Source organism: Lycorma delicatula, chromosome 4 (genome assembly GCF_047948215.1).
Source record: "Lycorma delicatula isolate Av1 chromosome 4, ASM4794821v1, whole genome shotgun sequence".
In the NCBI taxonomy this organism is placed as follows: domain Eukaryota; kingdom Metazoa; phylum Arthropoda; class Insecta; order Hemiptera; family Fulgoridae; genus Lycorma; species Lycorma delicatula.
This window is the reverse complement of record NC_134458.1, coordinates 159,442,257-159,463,385: the sequence shown is the minus strand read 5'-3', so window position 1 is coordinate 159,463,385 and position 21,129 is coordinate 159,442,257. Positions and strand designations below refer to the sequence as shown.

The 21,129-nt window shown below is 28.7% G+C and overlaps 1 protein-coding gene across 5 annotated transcripts in view; it reads right to left on the bottom strand.

Moving 5' to 3' along the window:
- Positions 1 to 21,129, bottom strand: part of Srrm234 (Serine-arginine repetitive matrix 2/3/4) — a 203,751-nt gene that overhangs the window by 9,880 nt on the left and 172,742 nt on the right. For all 5 annotated transcript variants that reach the window (XM_075364599.1, XM_075364597.1, XM_075364598.1 and 2 more), the window contains 2 exons: positions 18,502 to 18,566; positions 3,363 to 5,156 (listed from right to left, as the gene is read on the bottom strand). In XM_075364599.1, coding sequence (XP_075220714.1) covers positions 3,363 to 5,156; positions 18,502 to 18,566 — 1,859 coding nt within the window. The remainder of the gene's footprint in view (positions 1 to 3,362; positions 5,157 to 18,501; positions 18,567 to 21,129) is intronic.

The window sequence follows — 21,129 nt, the reverse complement described above, 5'->3', positions numbered from 1 at the left end:
ATGCTTCAACTTTCTAGTTTTATCATACAATCACACAGCAGTATATAAAAAAAAGAGAGGAAAATGAAAATGATTAAAAAATGCCTTCCCTGGTCAAACTTGGATCTTTGTAGGAAATTTATTTAGCCTTGCTTGTTGGGAATATTGATTGATGACCTTGCTGTAATCAAGAGGCATATAAATAAGAAGTTATTCAGAAGATAAAACCAAGGTTTTGAATGTTTAACATACATTACTATAGCTGTGCTTTCATATCACAAATTACAAAATGCTAAAATATTTACTAATAACATCTTTAAGAAATTATATCATCCAAATTTTTTGATACTAAATACCAGTGAAAAAGTATATGATAATATTAATGAGTTCAACAAGAATTAAAAAAAATTAAGATCTTACCACACTTATCAATATTCGTAGTTTAAATGAAAATTTAGATGAAGTAGAAGTATTCAAAGATAGCATTTCTAAAAAAACCCAGGCCTAATAGCTTGATCAGAAACCTGGTGTGTACAACACCTACCTCTTTTAAAACTTGATATGACATGAAATACAAAGAAAGTAAATTAAATCAAAATGATGGAGTTGGTTCTTTATACCAAGAAAGTATTTATTTAAATTAAATAATTTATGAAGTCGTGAACTACAATAGGTAATTTGTAAAATTTATAGCAAAAAGATAAGTGCAATATATAAAAGTCATGTTATAAAGAAAAAAGAATTTATACATTTGCAAACATTATATCTGAATTTAAATGCAAGCATTAAAAATCTTATAATTGCTGGCGAATTTAATAGAGACATTTTAAAACTAGATAAAGATCCTGAAAACTGTTTAAATAATTATCTTGAAAAAATATATTTACCTACAATCAAAGATATTTCAATGATGTACGTTCTGGAAATAGGCAAATAAATTGAATAATTTCATCAAGTATGTAAAAGAACAATATTAACTAGATCTTGCTACTAAAATCCAAAACTATAATAAAAAAAGTGGAATTATGTAAATTTTCAACCCTTCAAAATTTAGAAAACATTTAAGGGTAAAATTTGTGTTGGTAATTTAAAAAATAATTTTCACAGTTTTAATCCACAGATTACGATTATATCATGTGGTTTAAGAAGTAATATCATGTCATTTTATAGTTAATTTTGTTGGACTGAAATCTTAAAAAACTGCTACCCCAAATGGTTTTTTTAATCTACCGAGCTAAGGGGTACATGGATTTTAATTTTATTTTCACCAAAATTCACTATTTTTTTTGGGTTGTCAATTAATGTAATTAAATGTTACCAATGCCATAATAGATTTTTGGGTTGTGGCGGAGAAGGTGGGTTCCACCCTTTGAATATAATTTTAAAAAGGTTCCCCCTGAGAATTGTATACATGCCTGGCATTCAGAAATAAGATGGACTGATATCTGCTGAATAATAAATGTGGTAACTTCTCAAATGATCACCTGGTATGTAAGTCTAAGTTCGTAATTTTAATTAATATGTAATCAGGTTTGCGCACAGGTAAATAATACCCCCTGCAGAACTAGTCTTATTATAATAAGAATAGTTTGTGATTTGTGATAATTTAAAATAAAATAAAATCTGGCTTCATAATTTCTAATAACATAATTTTAACAAATTAAAAATTGATTATTGTTATGTACAAGTAAATATTAGCATAAATAATTATCCCAATTTTAAAATAAACTCATCATTAATATTTAAAAAGCCATGGCATCTTATGTAGTGTCGTCACCACCACGTACACATTAGCAAGAGTTAACATTCTTCACTTTACAAAACTAATCTAAATGAACATTTTAAAAATAATTTTCAATTTTAATTTAAATAACTATAAAGAAGATAAACTATTTACTTAGGTTTGAATTAACATAAATTATGTTTGTACTGCTATAAGGTGGCTTCTGGCTACTGACAAGTAGAAGGAATGACTAATATCATTTACTTATAGACAGAGATACTTATCTTTGTTATTATTTAATTCTGTAAGCAAGGTAAATAAATAATGGTGACTTTGAACTTGTAGTATCATTTGTACCTTAAATTATACTTTTCCACCAGCCTCATTACTAATGAAAACAAATTTTATAGACTACTGCAACAGCTTCAACCAATTCAAAATTTAATAAAATCTCTAAATCTGAATTGAGCATCAAAGAAAACACCTTATAACTTCACTCCACAGTTCATCTGAAGAAAACAGGACAACCATGAGATTAGACTGAACTGAAGAGTGCAAATTACATAAAATAAACTAAATATTATGTAAAAATGTCTAATGTAGCAAAACATTTAAAAAAACTATTTCTCTACCTTTAGTGACATCAATGGTTATGGATAATTTGACATTATCACCAAGGATTCAGGTAAATATGAACAAGAAGATAAGACTTTAATAGTAACAGAATTTTTAAATAAGCTTTGGTGATAATTTAAATACCCTTACTTCACTCTTTCAAATTTTCAAGATGCTACTTTGTAAGAAGTTCCTGCAGGTGTGTAAAACAAGTAGGCTATAAGGAATGCAGTTTAGTCTCATCCAGTACCCCCAAAAAATATAAAAATAAGATGATAAAATTTCCATTCATGCAAACATCCAACAAAAAACAAATCATTCATTTGTTCAAATTTTTTTATAATGATGTATAATTCTTATACATATAAAGAATTTTAAAAACTCTTTGAATAAAAAAATTGGTGGAGAGCAATAAGTTATTACCAAATTTGAGCTCTGTATGAATTCCTGCTACAACTTCACAAATGTTATCATTCACTATTGTAAATAATAAAATCTGCTTTCTTTTCTAAACTCACTTACTTTCTTCTGAACAAAGAATTGATATTCATACATGAAGGGAATATTTTTAAAGCTGAGACACTGAAAAATATAATGTAATCTGCATGGTTAGGAAAGGGCATGCTAATAAATAAATCTAAAACAAATTTTTACACTGTAATTATTACCCTGTTAAGATATGAGGGATATTGACATTATGTTATTACTTCTTTTAATCTTAGAGATCCTTTCAAATTCATAAAATATCCCAACTCTTGCTAATATGTCTCTATTTCCCTAGCAACTTAGAATAATATCATTTATTAAATCTGATCATGGATACTAAATTTGTTGCTACTTATTAATTTTTCCTACACGAGTTAAAAATAACGATATAGAAATAAACATTTTTATTATTACGCAGAGAAAATTACAAATAATAGTCATCTATAGACAAGGAAATTAATTCTCTAAACTTAATTCTACATAATACAAATCCCCAATCGTCAATTCTTGTTCAGAAAACAAATTTTATTATATAATTATTTATTTACATATAAATTACCTGCGGCTTGAAGATGATCTGGAGTGTTTTTCTGAAGATGAATCGGTTGATGCAGATGAACGAAGATTTCTCAACTTCCGCCGGCTAACAGTCGGTGAAGCGAGAGCTTTACGGTCAAGTGGTGACATGTTAGATTTATCTAATGGTGGTGAAACAGATGATCTAGAAGGCGGTGTTCGTGGACTTGAAATATTGCCATTTGTTTTAGGTGGTGTCACTGAGGCAAGGAAGCGTTCCAATAATGGTGAAACTTTTGGAGATGTTGGTGAATAAACAATACCACTGGGAGGTGACTGTTCTGGTGTTTTTGGCAAATATACCACAGGATTGGCAGTATCTTTATTAGTTGGTGAATCAGAGTTTTTTCTTTCTGGAGTCACTTTACCAGATGGTGATTTGGTTTTATCTTCATTTTGTTCCGGTACAGCCAGTGGAGCAGGTTTAGGTAATTTCTTTTCAATAGATTCTTTAGCTTTTGCTGCTAGACCGGTTTGTAATAACCTTAAAGCTTTTAATTCCTTTTCTTTTTCCACATCTTCATCATCCCTTTCTTTTACATCACCACCTTCATCTTCACTACTACTTGAAGGTCTCAACTTAACAACAGGTCTTGGTATTATATCCCTATATCTTTCAGGATTTCTTTCAGCTGGTGAATAACTTAAACTTGACGTATCTGAATTACTTCGTTTTCTCTTACTGACTTTTTCAATTTTTTTATTAGATTTTTCTTTTGAAGAAGACCTGCTGTGGCTTCGATTAGATTTTTTTGATGGTGGTGATTTTGACTGTCTTTTTGGTTTTGGTGAAGGTGATCGACTCTTTGATTTATGTTTCTTTTCAATATTACTGATCGGTGATGATGAATATTTTTTATGATGTGAAGATCTGCTTCTAGATCTTCTCTGCCTCTGTGATACTGGTGACTGTCTTTTACGATATGACTGAGAACGACTTTCAGAACGTTTACTTCGTTTAGGTGAAATAGAATTGTTTCTTCCTTTCAAAGTATTATTATGACTTCTTGAATCATCACGTTTCCTGTCAGCCAATCTGTAATCTCGTTTGGGTGTCAGTGACCTTTTCTTAACAGTAGGTGAACGATTCTGCTTTCTCAATGGAGGTGGTGATTTTTCTTTCATGTTTCGAGACTTTTTCTCTCTGATCGGTGATTTAGACTGTTTTTCTATTTTCTTACTCTTGCTTCCATAAAATGATGAACTTCTACTCCTAGATCGGCCTGGATCTCTTTTACTTTTTCTGTCTCTTTCTCTTGACCTATCCTGTTCTCTTGATAATGATCTATTTCTCTTAACAGGAGAACCAATTCTTTCAGTTTTTTTACGTCCTGAAAATGATTTATCATTGTTTGAATACCGATCTGATTTTTTTACAGGGGTTACAGAACGTCTTTTTCTGTTAAAGCTGTGTTTAGAATCTGATCTACTATCTCTTTTTGAAGTTGGACTGCGACTTACCGACCTCTTTTTTTTGCGATCTTTATCGACCTGTGGTACATGGCGGCGTGACACAGATGATCCACGACTTTCACTTCGATCTCTTCTTCTTGGCAATGGAGAAAGTTTCCTATGTTTACTGCTGGCTACTGGTGATGGAGATAAACGTCTCCTTTTATCTGGTGATGTAGATAAATGTCTCCTTTTATCTTTATCTTCTCGGGAAGGACTTCTGTATTTCCGTTTTCGATCAACACTTCGATCCCTTTTTACTGGAGAAAAATCTTTCTGTTTCTTTTGACGACCTCTTTCTACTGGTTTTGGAGAAGGAACTGAGCTATAACAAACAAAAAAAAAAAAAAATAATAGTAATAAACCAAAGTAGACCTATTATTTTATTACACATAAGAAAAATCATTTAATAAAGCAAAAGAACCTGAAACACCCCCAAAAAAAAAAATATATATTGTCACACATGCTAAAATATAAGGAGTATTAAGAGACATCATCTGATCCACGATCAAATCCATGCCATAACCAAAGAAACATATTTTTTATATTAAAGTGCACCTGCACTTAATATAAATCATTTGTGATACATGTTTTATTAGACATGCTGATCTATGAGTTCACAACAGAAAAAATACTTTTACTCTTTTTACTAAAAAAAAAAAAAAAAAAAAAAAAAAAAAAAATCACTAAAGAAAATAAAAAAACCAATAAATTTGTTGGATCGCTTAAGTATTATGGTCTTAATTACACCTACATAATAAAAATTTGCAGTGTAACAGGAATACAAAAAGCAAGAATAAATCACACATCAACAGGTGAAAATAAAAATCAGTAAATGAGATACATCAATCTTCTTCCCCACACCTGTATAATAATACACTAGACATAAATTAAAAATATGAGGGTCATTCAATAATTGAAGACATAAATAGCTAAGGAGGCAAAACAATTGGTAAGAGGGTTATAATACTTTCAGAACAGCAAGTTGATGACTTCTTTGATAATTGAGGTAACTTTTGGATCCTGTTTTGAGTAAAATTGTTTTGTTTATAACTTCACAGCTCATTTTACGATGGTAAATCTGCTTGAAGTCTGAAAATTAGTTAAACAGCAAGCAGAGAATAATTTTTTGGCTTTCCAAATATGAATAACCAGTTAACATTTACTCTTGCATGGCCAAACAAAATAGACAAGGTTGTATGAACTGCAAAAATTTTTACAATAAGTAGAAAAATTTAAAGACAGATGAACTTCAGTGACTGATGAGCACCATTCTGGATGTCCAGTTGATGTTTCTACTCCAGTGCTTTAAATTTGGATATTCCTCTCATCCAAGAAGACCAAGAGATTACAGTTGAGATTATAGCTGAAAAATTACAAGTATTGGTACAGTTCATAACAGTATCACTGATAAGCTCAAGTACTGTAAAACAAGCACGAGATGGGTTCCAAGAGAAAGGTCAGATCATAAGGAGACAAGGGTTACATGTGCACAGAACTGAAACAACAGCATCATCAGGAAAGTGATGATGTGTTTTTTGCACAGTATTTTAACCTGTAATGAGATTTTGATTCCACCATTATGAACCGGAATCAATGTGAAAGTGTATGAAGTGGAAGCACACAAGCTCACCAGTGAAGAAAGAATTCTGTACCTACCGTAAGCAGGAAAAATCATGATGGCAATCTTTTGGGATGCAAAAGGCCTAGTTTGGTCAATTTTCTAGATCAGCAATAAACAGCGCATACTACTCAGACATGCTTATCAACAAAGTGAAGCCAGCAGCATTGAAAAAACACCCTGGATCTTGGCACAAAAGTATCATTGTTTTATGCTAACGCCTGGCTTCATACAGTTCAGATAACTCAAGAAACTATACAAAAACTGCATCGGAAATTACTAACTCACCTTCTCCATACAGTCCTTACTTGGCTCCATCAGATTTCCACCTCTTTGGTTCACTGAAGTAGGTACTATGTGGTAAGAAGTTTAATGACAATGATTATGTTAAAGAAAATGTGTGCTAAATTGTCTCCAACATCAAGACAAAGATTTCCTTGCAGCTGGCATAAATAAGCTGATTGAGAGGTGAGACGGGTTTATTATTGATGCTGGTGACTATGTTGAAAAGTGGAAAAAATGCCACACTGATTAAGCTCCAGAGCAATTTGTGTCTTTAATTATTGAATGACCCTCACAACTTTTTTTAATTTTATAACCTACAAAGTAATACTTTGTTTTATTATTATTAAAGTTTATTCAACTTTTAGTGTAAGGATAGGATCTAACATATCAACATGAATTCTAAGTAATGAATACTGTGCAAGTACCTGACTGTTGGACAGATTGCTGACAATGGAACTAAGGTATCTGGATGAGGATTAAAACTAAAACACTACAACAAAATAGCAAAGATGGAAAAAAACAACAACAAGGTTTACTTTTAGCAGAATACACATTAAGAGTGCAATGCTTTATGTTTCTATAATCTAAAATATATATTTTTTAAGTGATTTATAAAGAAATTAAAGAAAAGAAGATACAGATTTTAAAAATTATTATTAATAATAAAAACAAAGAAATCTGAGAAATTTGTTAACTACTTGGTACTACTATAAGAGCAACTGATTAAATTTACAGATAAACAGAAAAAATAATATGAAGGAAAAGGGCAGGTTTATCCTATAATTTTTACCAGATTGTGAAAGGAAGATAATGTGTGTTTGACTACCTTTATTAGCATCTCAGTATAAGTCCCACAGAACACATAGGCAGGAAGCAAAGTTATACAAATTAAATCACAATCGCAGTAGTGCTTCTGATACATTTATTCAAAAACAAAATCATATTACTTATGTGGTTATGGAATAAATATTTAAAAAATATTTATTCTGTAGCATAATATTATAATTTGTAATTCATTAAAAAATAAATTACTACAAAATATTTAACTAAAAATTAAAAAAAAAACTCTTATGCAGTTCTGTACAAGTAGACACTTTTTTTATTATATTTTGAAAAAAGTATCAACTCATTCTAATAAAAAATTAAAAAAAAACTGTGATCCATAAAAAATAGTTGCATTACCTGTCAAACATGCAATACAATAAAAAAATATATAAAAATTTCAGTACTTTGAAAAATATGTCATGTTTAACTGGAGTAAGGGATTCCTCTTGAGGGTTATCATGACCCTCAAAGTAGGTAATGTACTTGAATATGCTGAACAACAATAAATACTGCAGATAAAGAAACATCAATGTTCCTACTTGCAGCAACCACGCTTCTAACTTGCCCTACCCAAATTTTTTTGACCTTAAATTGAGCATAACTCAAGAACAATTTAACCAATTACCAACTTAACCAATTTTCAGCACAACTCCAGATATACTAATAAAGCATATCTAAATTTTTATGAAATTGATCACGAAGTTTTGGAGATTTTCAAGCCACAAAATTTTATACATTGTGTGTGTGTGTATATATATATATATATATATATATACAAAAGCTACATATGTATGCATACATACATATATATTTTTCTTCAAAAAGTCAGTAAAATATACAAACATCAAAATTATATGGTTATCTACCCTTAGGCAGTTCTCTTCACCATGCCCTATCTCTATTACCAGTTAGATCGGTGAATTCTTGTGCTATCATTTAGATAAATATTATTTTTCATCTATTTCAGCCATTCTTCTTACAGCACATCTTGATCAATTTTTACCTTATTTTATGATGTCCCCTAGTCAATTGTTTTTCCTATTCTGATACAGCTTCTATTCTCGTTCATTCCCCGTCATTTAAATATCTATTTATCATTTCATCATTTATTCATCTTATCCACTTAATCTTCTCCAGCCAGCATGATCATATTTCAAATAACTCCAGTTTTTAAGTGTCTGTGTTTCATAAACATAATACTTCACAAGATGACTCCTGAAGTTTAAATTCACCTTAGACAACAACTGTTTCTTTCTATTAAAAATACTCCTTTAGTCAATATTATGATACTTTTTTCTTAATTTTCATTTGCCATTTTCTGTTATTTTCTTAAGTACCTTTAGTGTTTTACGTGCTCAATTCTTCCTTAAAACTACCATTAATCAGTAATTTTAATTATTATTTAGACTATTATAAATGTTAATTAAAAATAAATTATATTTTTTTAAAATATAAATCGAATTAAGTAATATGAATTAAGTAACACACAGCTTATCTTCTTTCAAAATTAAAAGTAACACACACACAAGATTATCTTTGCAATATAGTTTGTGATTATTAATATTTACAGTAAAATATAAAACTAACCTACCCTAATTTAACCAAACTAAATTGTCTTTGCTTCTTTCCACAGCATGAAAAAAAGTTTTAATATGCATTAACAGAATGTTATAGAGGAAGAGAACGAATTCAACTGACTTGATTTTTGGTGATTGAAGTATTAGCAAAATATACTAGTAAAGCTAGAAATTACTAATACTAAACAAATATGAATTGAAGCCAAGATGAATGATTCTATATAAATTTTTACTAAAATATAAGCAATTTAAGTAACTGTGTGTTTCAAAATTAAATTCCAAATTAATAATAATAATAAGTGTTTTATTATCACTGCAATACTGAAAGAAAATTATTAACAACAGTTTATACTTTTTACTATCTAAAGGCAAATTTCACTTAAAAAGCTGGTAATTATTTTTTAACAACTTAAGTACAACAACTTTAGAATAATATTAAAATATGGGCAATGACATGTTTTCAGAAAGATTTGAATTGTGTGAGACAGATGAATTTCTGTCTCACTTCTTCGGCTATGGAACTTCAACTGAGATATGGGCTATACTTTTGTTTGTTTAACAGTAATTCCAACAAAGATTTTTATGAAAAAATGTGTCTATCGCAGTCTTTTTTTCACAATCCTGTGACACTTAGTATGCATACTTCACCGACTTTTCGAAGAAAAGTATATATGTAGGGGAGAAAATACATCAAGATTGTGCAAAATAAAAAAAAATATTTGAAAAATCCAGCCAAAAGAAATGATTTCCATTCTTTTTCTCCCCCCATGAAGAATACATAATAATTTTTATTATGCATTTCTTACATAACAAAAATTTTAAATACTCTTTCTATCTATAAGTGTTTGGACAGAATTAAATAAAAAATTGAAATACAGAGTGGAGGTTTACACATTATCTTCTTTTTTGTCCTAATTTTTTTTTAATCACATTATAGTCATGTAATATAGTCAAATAAATAAATTTTTTTTAATTGCTATCTAATATCTAATAACATGAATTTAAAAAATAAATTATATCTAACATATTTTATAACCAAACTAAGGTGTTAATCTTGAGTATATTAATATTAATAAATAACCCTCTTATTTAGTCTATACAGTAGAAAATATATTATCAAATTTCAGAAAAAAATAATTAAATTAAAAAAACTATGTAAAGTACATAGCGCAGTGATGAAATAAAACACAATCTCTACTAATCTTCACTAATTCCTTGCATGAATGAAAAAATAGTATGATATATATTAACTTCTTGAGGTTTGTTTATTGCAGTAGAAAATAACCAAAATTGATCCGTTACTCCATGTTGGAAAAATGACAATGCACCACCACAATGCTGATTTGTTGAAAACATTTGTTGAAAAAATTATAAGAGAGTGCTGTTCATATCAATAGGACATTGGAATAATGATAACAAAAAATTATTACCTTGCTACAAAAAAAATAATAATGGAGAGAGTAAAGGAAAAAATCCAATTCTTTGATATATGAGGGTTGTCTGAAAAGTTTTGAGCCTCAACATGAAGATGGCAGCACTCGTCAACAAAAGTTAGAGAATGTATTCACGCATGTGTTGAAAGGTACTCACTAAAATTTCAGCTATTTTGGACGCTCAGTTGTTTGATAATCATTTGAATAAGTCATTGTGAGTGTTTTTGTGAAAATGGAAAAATTGAATATCGTGCCATGATTAAATACTTGCATTTGAAAGGTAATATGCCTACGGAAATTAAAACAGGGTTGGACACTGTTTATGGGGACTCTGCTCCATTATTTGCTACCGTGAAAAGATGGGCAGCTGAATTTAAATATGGTCATACCAGCTTGGTTGATGATGAGCGTTCGGGATGGTGGAAAACTGCAATCACCACAGATATCATTGCAAAAGTTCACCAAATGGTAGTGGATGACTGATGAATTAAGGTTAGAGAAACAGCAGAGGCTATAGACATATCGAAAGAATGTATTTGTCATATATTAACTGAAGAATTGGATATGTGTTAGCTATCTGTGCGTTAGGTGCCGCGTCTGCTCTCTTTGGACCAAAAATGCATTCGAATGAACATTTCCAAGGCCCTGCTAGAGCAGAATGAGTCACATTTTTTATGTCAATTAATAACTGTAGATGAAATGTGGATCCACCACTACACTCCTGAGATGAAACAACAGTCACAACAGTGGACTACAAAGGATGTACCTGCTCCTATAAAGGTGAAGATGGTTCCTTCAGCCAGGAAGGTGACGACTGTTTTTTTTTGGGATAGTAACTGAATTTTGTTTATTGATTATCTTTAAAAGGGTAAAAAGGTTGCGTAGAAAGATGCCAGCTACTTTTTGGAAGGGTTAAAGAGGTTAGGGCATTGCTGGAAAAAGTGTATACACTTGAAAGGAGACTTTGTTGAAAAAAACTGTATTTGACAGAAAAAATATGTCTCTCTATGTTAGGCTCAAAACTTTTCAGACAACCCTTGAAATGACCATTAATAATTTTAAAACTTATAAACAAACAATTTCACACATGCACCTGGTTAATTCATAATTTCATAATGATACTGTACACTTATAAGGATAAACTAAAGTTTGTTTCTGCAAATTGACCAATCATTTATCAAATGTCTATCACAGAAATAGTAAATAATTATCATAAAAAATAATTAATGACAGTAATAAAAAAATGTTAAATAAATTATTTGTTTTCAAGTGCGGTTCTAAAAACCACTTGCTTTAGGCACCGACATCATATGGTCACACTAGCCAGCCATAACTGCTAGTCTTTATGAACCGCACCTCATTTATTTCATAATTTGTCTCTAAGTATTTTAACATATTAACTTCATTACATAATATGTTTTAATCTTAAACATAATTAATCCAGCATTTGATAAATTTCCTTTTGTAATCCTTTACAACAGAATAAAGTATACATTTAAATTATATGTTAGTGTTAGTCCAGCTATTTGTAACTTCTATAATAATTTATATATATATATACACACACACACACACACACACGAGGACTGTCCAGAGAGTAACCTACATTTTGAAATAAAAAACCAACCAAATAAAAAAAAAAAAATTTTATTATATACATTTGAAAGGGACAATTTTAAACTATTTTTCTACATAGTCGCCATTTAAATTAAGTCACTTATCATAATGACGCACAAGCTTTTCAATTCCTTCTCTGTAGAAATCTGCCGCCTTAGATTTTTGGCACCCGTCTTGCACAAAAGTTGTGATAGCCAAGCTTCCCTGAAACAATTTCATGCAGTAAACTTTGTGAAATTTGAGGGAATGAAGCGAGAGTTCCGTAATCGTAATGTGGCGATTTTCATGAATTTTATCATTGATTTTCATCTCAGTTCATCAGTCACAAGGCTAAGCCGACCACTATGGTCCTCATCATGAACATTGGTGTAGCCATTTTTAAATTGAATGCACCACTGCCTCACCCCACCTTCACTCAATATTCCATCTCCATACAGCTCAAAAAGTTGCTGATGAATTTCAATTGGCTTGAGGTTTTTTGCCAGTAAAAACCTTATCACTGAATGCACCTTACAACTCGCGAGAGTTTCTATTGAAGCGCATATTTCAATAACTCAGAATGAACAAAGTAGAAAAATCACAGCCTACATGCTATGACAGCTTGATGCGTACTGAGTGTAGAAACGTTTTGATGCCAAGATGGCGACTCTATCCCTACCCAGCTCCACGCTAGTTATTTTCTGGACCGCCCTCATATATATCAATTAATTAAGAGCAGATTTTTAATTAAATACAATTCTTGAGCTTCAGGGATTAACAGTATTAAGTAAAATCATTAGATTCTACTTCCTATACCTAGTGTTTATATTTAACTTTGATAATTTAAAAAAATTTTATCAAACATACTGTTACATCAAATATAATTCTATGCCACCATAAGACATTTAATAAAACATGGGCTTATACAATATAAAAAAAAAAACAAACATACTAGTCATTAAAATATGTTGTGATAGTTAGTTATATTTTTTATTATTCAATTTATAGAAAGGGTTAAAAAAAAATCACTAATAGATAATTAATTTACATCTCCAATGTAAACCAACATTATTTCAATTGTATTTTTCTTTTTGGCTGTAATCTTTTAGAGGGACAACTTCTACAAGAATTCAAGAGAAGCTATTTGCATAATACTACACATGTAACCCAAGAGGGGAGGAGATTTATACTAATATATTTTAAATAAAAAATTTACCTTTCTATTTCTTTCTGAAGAAATTTTGTATTATATGCCGCTTTTTTAGCGATAATACAAATAATAAATTATCTTTATCATAAAGCAAAGTTCAGTTTTAAAAAATAATAGATATAACATGTTTGTGTTATGACTGAAGAAAAGTAACATGTTCATGTTATGACCGAAGAAATTTCACTTTATCTATACTTCTAACTGCATAAATGTAAATGTGGTGGTTGTTAAATAATTAAAGAGATAAATACAACAATAATGGAAAAACGATTCAATAGAATAAACTGAAAGAGTCTGATATTCAAGCTGGCATTCTGTGACAGAAAATATAAGCTGTTTGAAAAAGATTTCAATTATTATAAAAATTTTTCTTTACTTCATTTATAACATTTTTTCTTTATTTCAAAACTTTGGTTCCACTTGAAACGTGTACTGCAGAAGAACAGCATGTTATGATAAGACTTTTATTTTCTGAAGATATAAAACCTGCCAAAAGTCAGTCACTCTTTTTGTGATAAGAAGTGTATTAATTGATCAAATTTGTAAAAATGTCAGATTTTCATTTTAGCAAAAGACACTAATGGAAAGTTTCAATGGGTGCTTTGTAAAATCACATTAATTGTCTTACTCATAAGGGCAGGTACATAAAAATTTGGGAAGTTGCTGAAATTAGTATTGCAGCTATTAGCACGTCTATTCCATTATCCATGATAAGCTAAATAACTGCAAAAGGTGTTCAAGTAGATTCAGAGACAGCAGACTTAAAATCACAGACATCAAAATTCATATTTTTACGGACCTTAGACAAATTTTTTTGTGGAAGGTAATGCTTTTTTACATCACATAAGTTGTGATGAAACTCAGATTAACGCTCTGAGTCAGAATCCAAACATCAGAGTACGGAATGGAAACATTCTAGTTCACTTGCAAAGAAAAAATCCAAAATTTACGCATCAACTGGTGAAGATTACTAATATTTTGGGATTATAAAGTCTCAACTTACTGCAATTATTTGGAAGAACAACATACAATCAACAGTGAATACTATTAACATGCTACAAAATGAAGTGAAACCTGTAACAAGGAGGAACATCCTGTCTCTCTCTCTCTCTCTCTCTCAAAATAATAATCTGATATAGTAATCTGGACGATAACGGTATCCACCATACTGTTCAAACGACATGGGAAATTGGTTGGGAAGTGTTATTACAACCACCTTACAGTCCTGATCTTGCAGCATAAAATTTTTTGTTTTGTTTTGTCCTCTCAAAATAGTTTTTATGTAGCACCAAGTTCGGCAACAATGAGCAGGTGTACTAGTCATTGAACAAAATAATTTTTTTTCTCAATCATTTGTCACTAATTACTGAACTCTTATATTTTTGTAATAAAGACCATGTATATTAATTTTGTTGCTGATGAAGTAGAGGGCACTACAAAAGCAATGCATTAGATTACTTAGCTAAATTATTAATTTACCTTTCTATTCAATTGCTAAGGTGTGCTATAGTATCCTTACTAATTCTAAATAAACTCTTACACTCAAAGATTTTTGAAATTTCAATACAGGAGAATAATTATGACCTTTGGGATATATATTTTATACTGTTAAAAACAACCAAAACTAACACAATTATTCATTTGATGCAGACAAGACATGATGTAATATACAATTCATTCTTGTAAAATATAATAATAAAAGAAACATTTAGACTGCATCCAGAAATTACAAATCTGAAATAATTTAATTTTTATTCATTAATGGTTTCCCAATTTTTAACAAATTGTTATTATTATTATTAGTCAATATTCAATAATTTTTTAGCTTCTCACAAAATTCTGAGTACTCACTGTCAAAACATTACTAGTGTGTTAAAGTATAATACTTTTCATTAAAATTCTTTATTACTTTTTTAAATTGATGAATAAAAATTCTGCGATAAAATAAAAGTTATTACAATAATACTGAATATACACTGCCTTTAAAAAAAAAATTAGTAAAATTGATATGATATCTAGAAGAGATAAAAAAAAGAAATAACGTAAACAGAACTTATTAAAATAATTACAGAACTTCTAATAAAGAAGCTACTTTTTTCAGATTAACAAAAAATAGTTTACCAATAAAACTAAACTACTTTTTTACCTTCATTTGATGATGCATCCCAAAAATCTGCAAGAAGTAAAAAATGAAAATTTTTGGGACATTGAAAAATCTAATTCAATAAATTTATAAATACAATGGAGTTAAAAACATTCTTTCTAAATGAAAAATGTTAGTAAAACACTAGATATTTTTTTAAAAAAAGAAGATATTTACGTATAATAAATAAATAAAGGGTAGGTCAATGGAGATAAAGAATGGAATTACAATTAATAGAAGTGTGTTAAACAGAAAAAGACCATTAGTAAAATAACAAAAGAAAATATAAATAAAATATTTAATACATAATAATTTACTTATAAAATAAACTCATGTGCATGTACATAAAAAGATTCTTAAGAACATGTCCATTAATATAAAGCACTGATAATTCAAAAATATAATAAACAGTTATCAAATTTAATTATAAATACAACTCAAATCGTTGTAAAACTTAAGTTACAGACATAATAAAATAAATATCAGATGAAAATAAAATCACCTTGACTTCACTAACATCTGCATATTAACACGATCTATAAACATACATGTGGCATGCACATGATACACTTGATTTTTCATAAAACTAATGGTTATTGTCTTTAGAACTCAAATTATACATGAAAACAAAAAATTTCCTACAAACAAAGATCATTTCAAATTTTTTATTTTTCATGTAAAGAATGGATTATAGTTATATCTAACCTACTGTTTTAAAATAATTATGAAATATAATAACTGATAAATTAATTAATATGTTAATTTAATAAATTTTTATTTAATTAATTAATCACCTATAGATTAACACGATTTGTAAATAATATTGAGTAGGCAATTTAATCGATTAACAAAAAATAACTTCTTTTGCAAAGATTACAAATCTATTAATCCAAAGTAACTAAGAACATTCTTGCTCATTTGAAATAGTTCATTACAGCATAATGTCCACAATTAGAAAATATGATGATCAAGGTAAAAAACAACACTTTTTCGTAATTAATATAATTCACTTATATTTTACTTAATTCAGGTAAAAAAACATAAATAAAATCACAAGTATCTCAGTTAAATGAACACTATAACATTTTGAGCAGTAAACAAGAATGGAATATTTTCATCACTGATAAACTGACTAATACTTATTTTTGAGAGGAATTAGTCACTACACTGCCCTTTACTAAGGATCAAATTTCTTTGTAATGCTACTTAGTATAGTAATTAATTGTAACATAAAACAAAATGAACTAGTCTTTGTATTGGAATATCCTATTATTATAAATGGGTATATTATGTATTCCACCAGTCAGATGAAGTAATTCACTAATTAATCGGTTATTACAAATGATATTTGGTAAGTAAATGTGGTATGAATGTACAGGGGAATTTTTTTTTCAGTTAACTACTTGCCAAATAGCAACACTGTACTTGACATAAGCTGTACTAGGAATCAAAACACCCTTGTCACTCACTTCATTATCCATTCTTTGTGATATGAGGGCTACATACTTTTGGAAGTATAAGGGTATGTTTACTGTATATTTTTTCATGCATAATAATGAATCTAAGTTGAAATTTCCTCAGTCTACGATTACCATTAAGTTAACAATAACATGTTTGATACAACATTTTTTACGACTGAGAGCATACTGAATCAAAATAGCACATGCCGACTGTCATTGTTAACTGCTGAAATCCTTGAGAATGTGAAAGAATGACTTTCTCAACCAGAAAATCTTTAAGGAAGTTATCTTTACAGACTGGATTGTCAACAGCTAATACAAAACGTTGAAATTGCATGCTCACCACATAGATATTGTTAATGAGTTGAAAAAATTACATTATGCAATAATGAGTGAAAAATATATGCAATATTGATATTAGTCTTGATCTTTTGTTGCTGAAAACTGAACTGAGATAATGGATCATGATTATTTTGGTTTACAAGCCAACTGTGAACAGTGAAAATCCTCACTTACATTAAACCAGCATTTTGGTGTATACAATCTCCCACTGCTGTGTACTATGTTTTTATTTTCAGGTAAAACTATAAGAAGATGAAGTTTATAGTGACCGATCAATTTATTGAATGTTAAAGGAAAAGATTGGTTTCATCAAGATGGTGCTACAGTTCTGCTAATGAAAGAACAGTCATTTTCACTGCAAAAATGTTTTAGTCACTTTTTGTACACAAAAGACTGTGGATACCAAGTTCTTCATATCTTAATATAAATATATTTTTCCTTTCGAGATTGAACAATGTAGTTTTCAGAACAGTCCTCACATACTTCATGGACAGAAAAATAATCATTACAAAAAATGGCTGCAAATTTCAAGGTAAGGACAAGAATCTGCATCCAGATTAAAAAAATCACTTTCAACTTTGCTGTTCAATTAAAGATATATCAGACTGAAAATTTTTGTATTACTTTTTCAAAATTTAAATAACGTCTTAAATACTTTTACAAATACCTTACTGAAATACAAACTTTAAAACAAACACTTGCCGCTTTAAATTTAAATTTGGATTATTTTTTTAACTCTTTCAGTAGTAAATGTTAAATTCATAACCTCAATGACATTTATGAAACTGAAAATTTTCATCAAGTACCAGCAGGATTAGATAAGAATTTTGATCTAATAGAATAGACCGACCAACCAGATTGCTTTTTGTTGATAAGCTGATAAAACTTGATACCTTTTTAAGAAAAAAAATAACATTGATTTTCTTTTAACTGAGATAAATAATCATAATTACATTCTGCTAAATAACCACGACAGTATATAAATATATGTAATAAAAAAGTCCCACATACTAACTTAAATATCATATAAAAGAACCCAAATATATTTTGATATTATAGCAAATTAATTTCATTTAAGATTTATTTGAAAAATACCAAAAATTTTATAATGAGCTACAGCACTTGCTATAATAAAATTAAAAAAAATAAATAAATCGTTTTCTTAATAAAAATCATACCTGTCTTGTGAACTGACAGACCGTGATCTCGCATGTCTTTTGCTTCCCGTTTTACTGCTTGACTTCTGAAGCAAAAAGAAACAAAAGCAAAAATAGTAATTACAGTAATTACATAAAATATTAATAATTTAAATAAATTGCACTGCATTTCATCCAATTTATCCAGACAAAAATAATAAATACAAATTATGCATACACACAAATTATTGTAAATAGAGACAATATTTATAAGAAGCAGTAAAACAAATGAGATGCAAGAAACAGTTTATTGGCCAGTATTTAAAAACATAGATACAGAAAAAGAAATTTGTAATTATATCACTACTAAGAAAAAACAAAATTCTTAACAAGGAAATATTAATTATAAGAATGATTTTGAATATATAGGCAAGTGGGTACATTAAATGTGAAATTAGTAAACATTTATTTACTAGTCATTATAAAGAGTTGTAAATATAAATTTACCTGAACTGACACCAGATTTTCACAGACTAATACTTAGTGGCAAATATATACATTTTTTCAATTTCTTTTTTCAAAAAAAAAAAGAAATGGTTAGGTTAGGTATGAAAGAAAGGATATATGAATGCTAAGAATGTACAGTCAAAATAGATATCCCAAATAAATAGGCATAATATGTACTTTTATTATTCATGACCAGTTTAATTACACAACTATGTATTTAGAATGGAAAAAACACCTAAAGGGGTACACCTCTGTTATTGAGAAATAAAAATTAATAAATACAAGTCCTATTTATTATAGCTGAGCTCAGAAAATAAATATTAATTCAATGTGATTATTTCTAGAAATTATATATACATATAGATAGATAGATAGTACATTCAACAAATATCACTTTATTAATTATTTAATAATGGCAATAAGAATAACATGAGAAAATCTTATATGACCTACCTTATAACATAAATATTAATGAGATATTACTGAATAATAGTAAAAAATATTAATTACCATATAATCTGTACTAAATGAAACACTATAAACCAAACATTACTAATAGTAAATTTTTGAAAAAACAGAAACCATGATCTTAATTGTTTGGACCTTGCATGAGTACCAATGGCACTCTTATTGAGCTCAGTTTCAAAAATATCTCTAGCAAATGACCCTATCATGAAGTTGAATTCTATAAATGGTGGTGAGCTGATGATTACAGTGTAACACTCAATTAAATAAAAAGAAATGTAATATATCATTGAATCCATATAAGAGTTATTTTGTTATTTGGTGTTTCACATGATCAGATTAATAATATTTAAAAATTCTCAGTTGAATTCAAGATGGCAGGTGATGATGGATGACAAAAACAAAAAGACATTTGGCAATGGTAAAGATGTTTTATGAGTTCAATTTTTTCCTGTATAAGTAAATTCAATTTTTATATGGGATGTTAAGTAGATTTTAACTCACCTGGTATAAAGAAATAGAAAACTTCAATACTAACGTTTAATTAAAATTATTAAATATTATGCTATACATACTGAGGAGAAAAAATATGCTAACTAAAGAACATATTTCTTTATGGCGGTGTACTACTCTGACTTACTATTACAAATACAATTCATTAATACAAAATAAGAGATCGTCAAATTGTACCAATGATAAAGCAACAATAACTATAGTCCAATTTGTAATAGGAAAATTAATTGTACAGTATTTAATATAAATGGATCAACACTTTTTTATTTTTTATTCTATAAGGAAACTATGCTGATTTCAAAACTAATAAATCAGTGTAAATTACAATCCTGCAACAGATAATTTTTAACTAAAATAAACAATTGTTTTCAACACAAACGCTCACTGGCGACAGTGAGATATGCAATTACTACTGTAATCATTGAATTATTAAATCTCAATAAAAATTCAACTCAAAATTTAAATCTTGACAATAATAAACCTTTTAATTCTGTATTAGAAGAAAAATAAGTATTTATTTTGCCCAGATAAAGTGTAACCTTTATGTTTAATAATAGTAATTTTTTACAGGCCACATTAACAAAACATATTCATATACACATCCTAAATAACATTCATCAAGAACACAAATCAGTAACATAAATGTATATAAATATAACATATAAATATTTATATATTAGTGCATATGTGTGTGTAAGAATGTAAGCTACATTAAAGTGACACATTTATCGCTTAAACATTGTCAGGCTCATGTAAGCAGAAGTTGGAATACTTCACACTAAGAAATAATGTTTAACTGATTACAGTACTGGGAATACCAGCCTATCAGTGTTACATATCGCAGTAAAATTAAAAAAAATATCACAAGTTAGATAAACAACTTCAGAAAGTATTTTTACAAAATATAATTTTATTATTAAAAAATCTGATGTGGATACCACATGACTTCCTTGTATGCCTATTAAATTACATATACATAATTTTTTACAATAAGAAGTTAATAATTATTAATACATCAATACATTTAAATTAAAAAAAAAAGAAGGAAATAAGTTGGATTTGAACCGATGTGCCTTCCCCTTGTACGATTCAAATATTTCATTAATTAAAATTTTATTTGGCTATAACTCTGGAACCAATGAAAATAAGTACCACTTATGATATATCATTGAAAAGCTCTCTCTC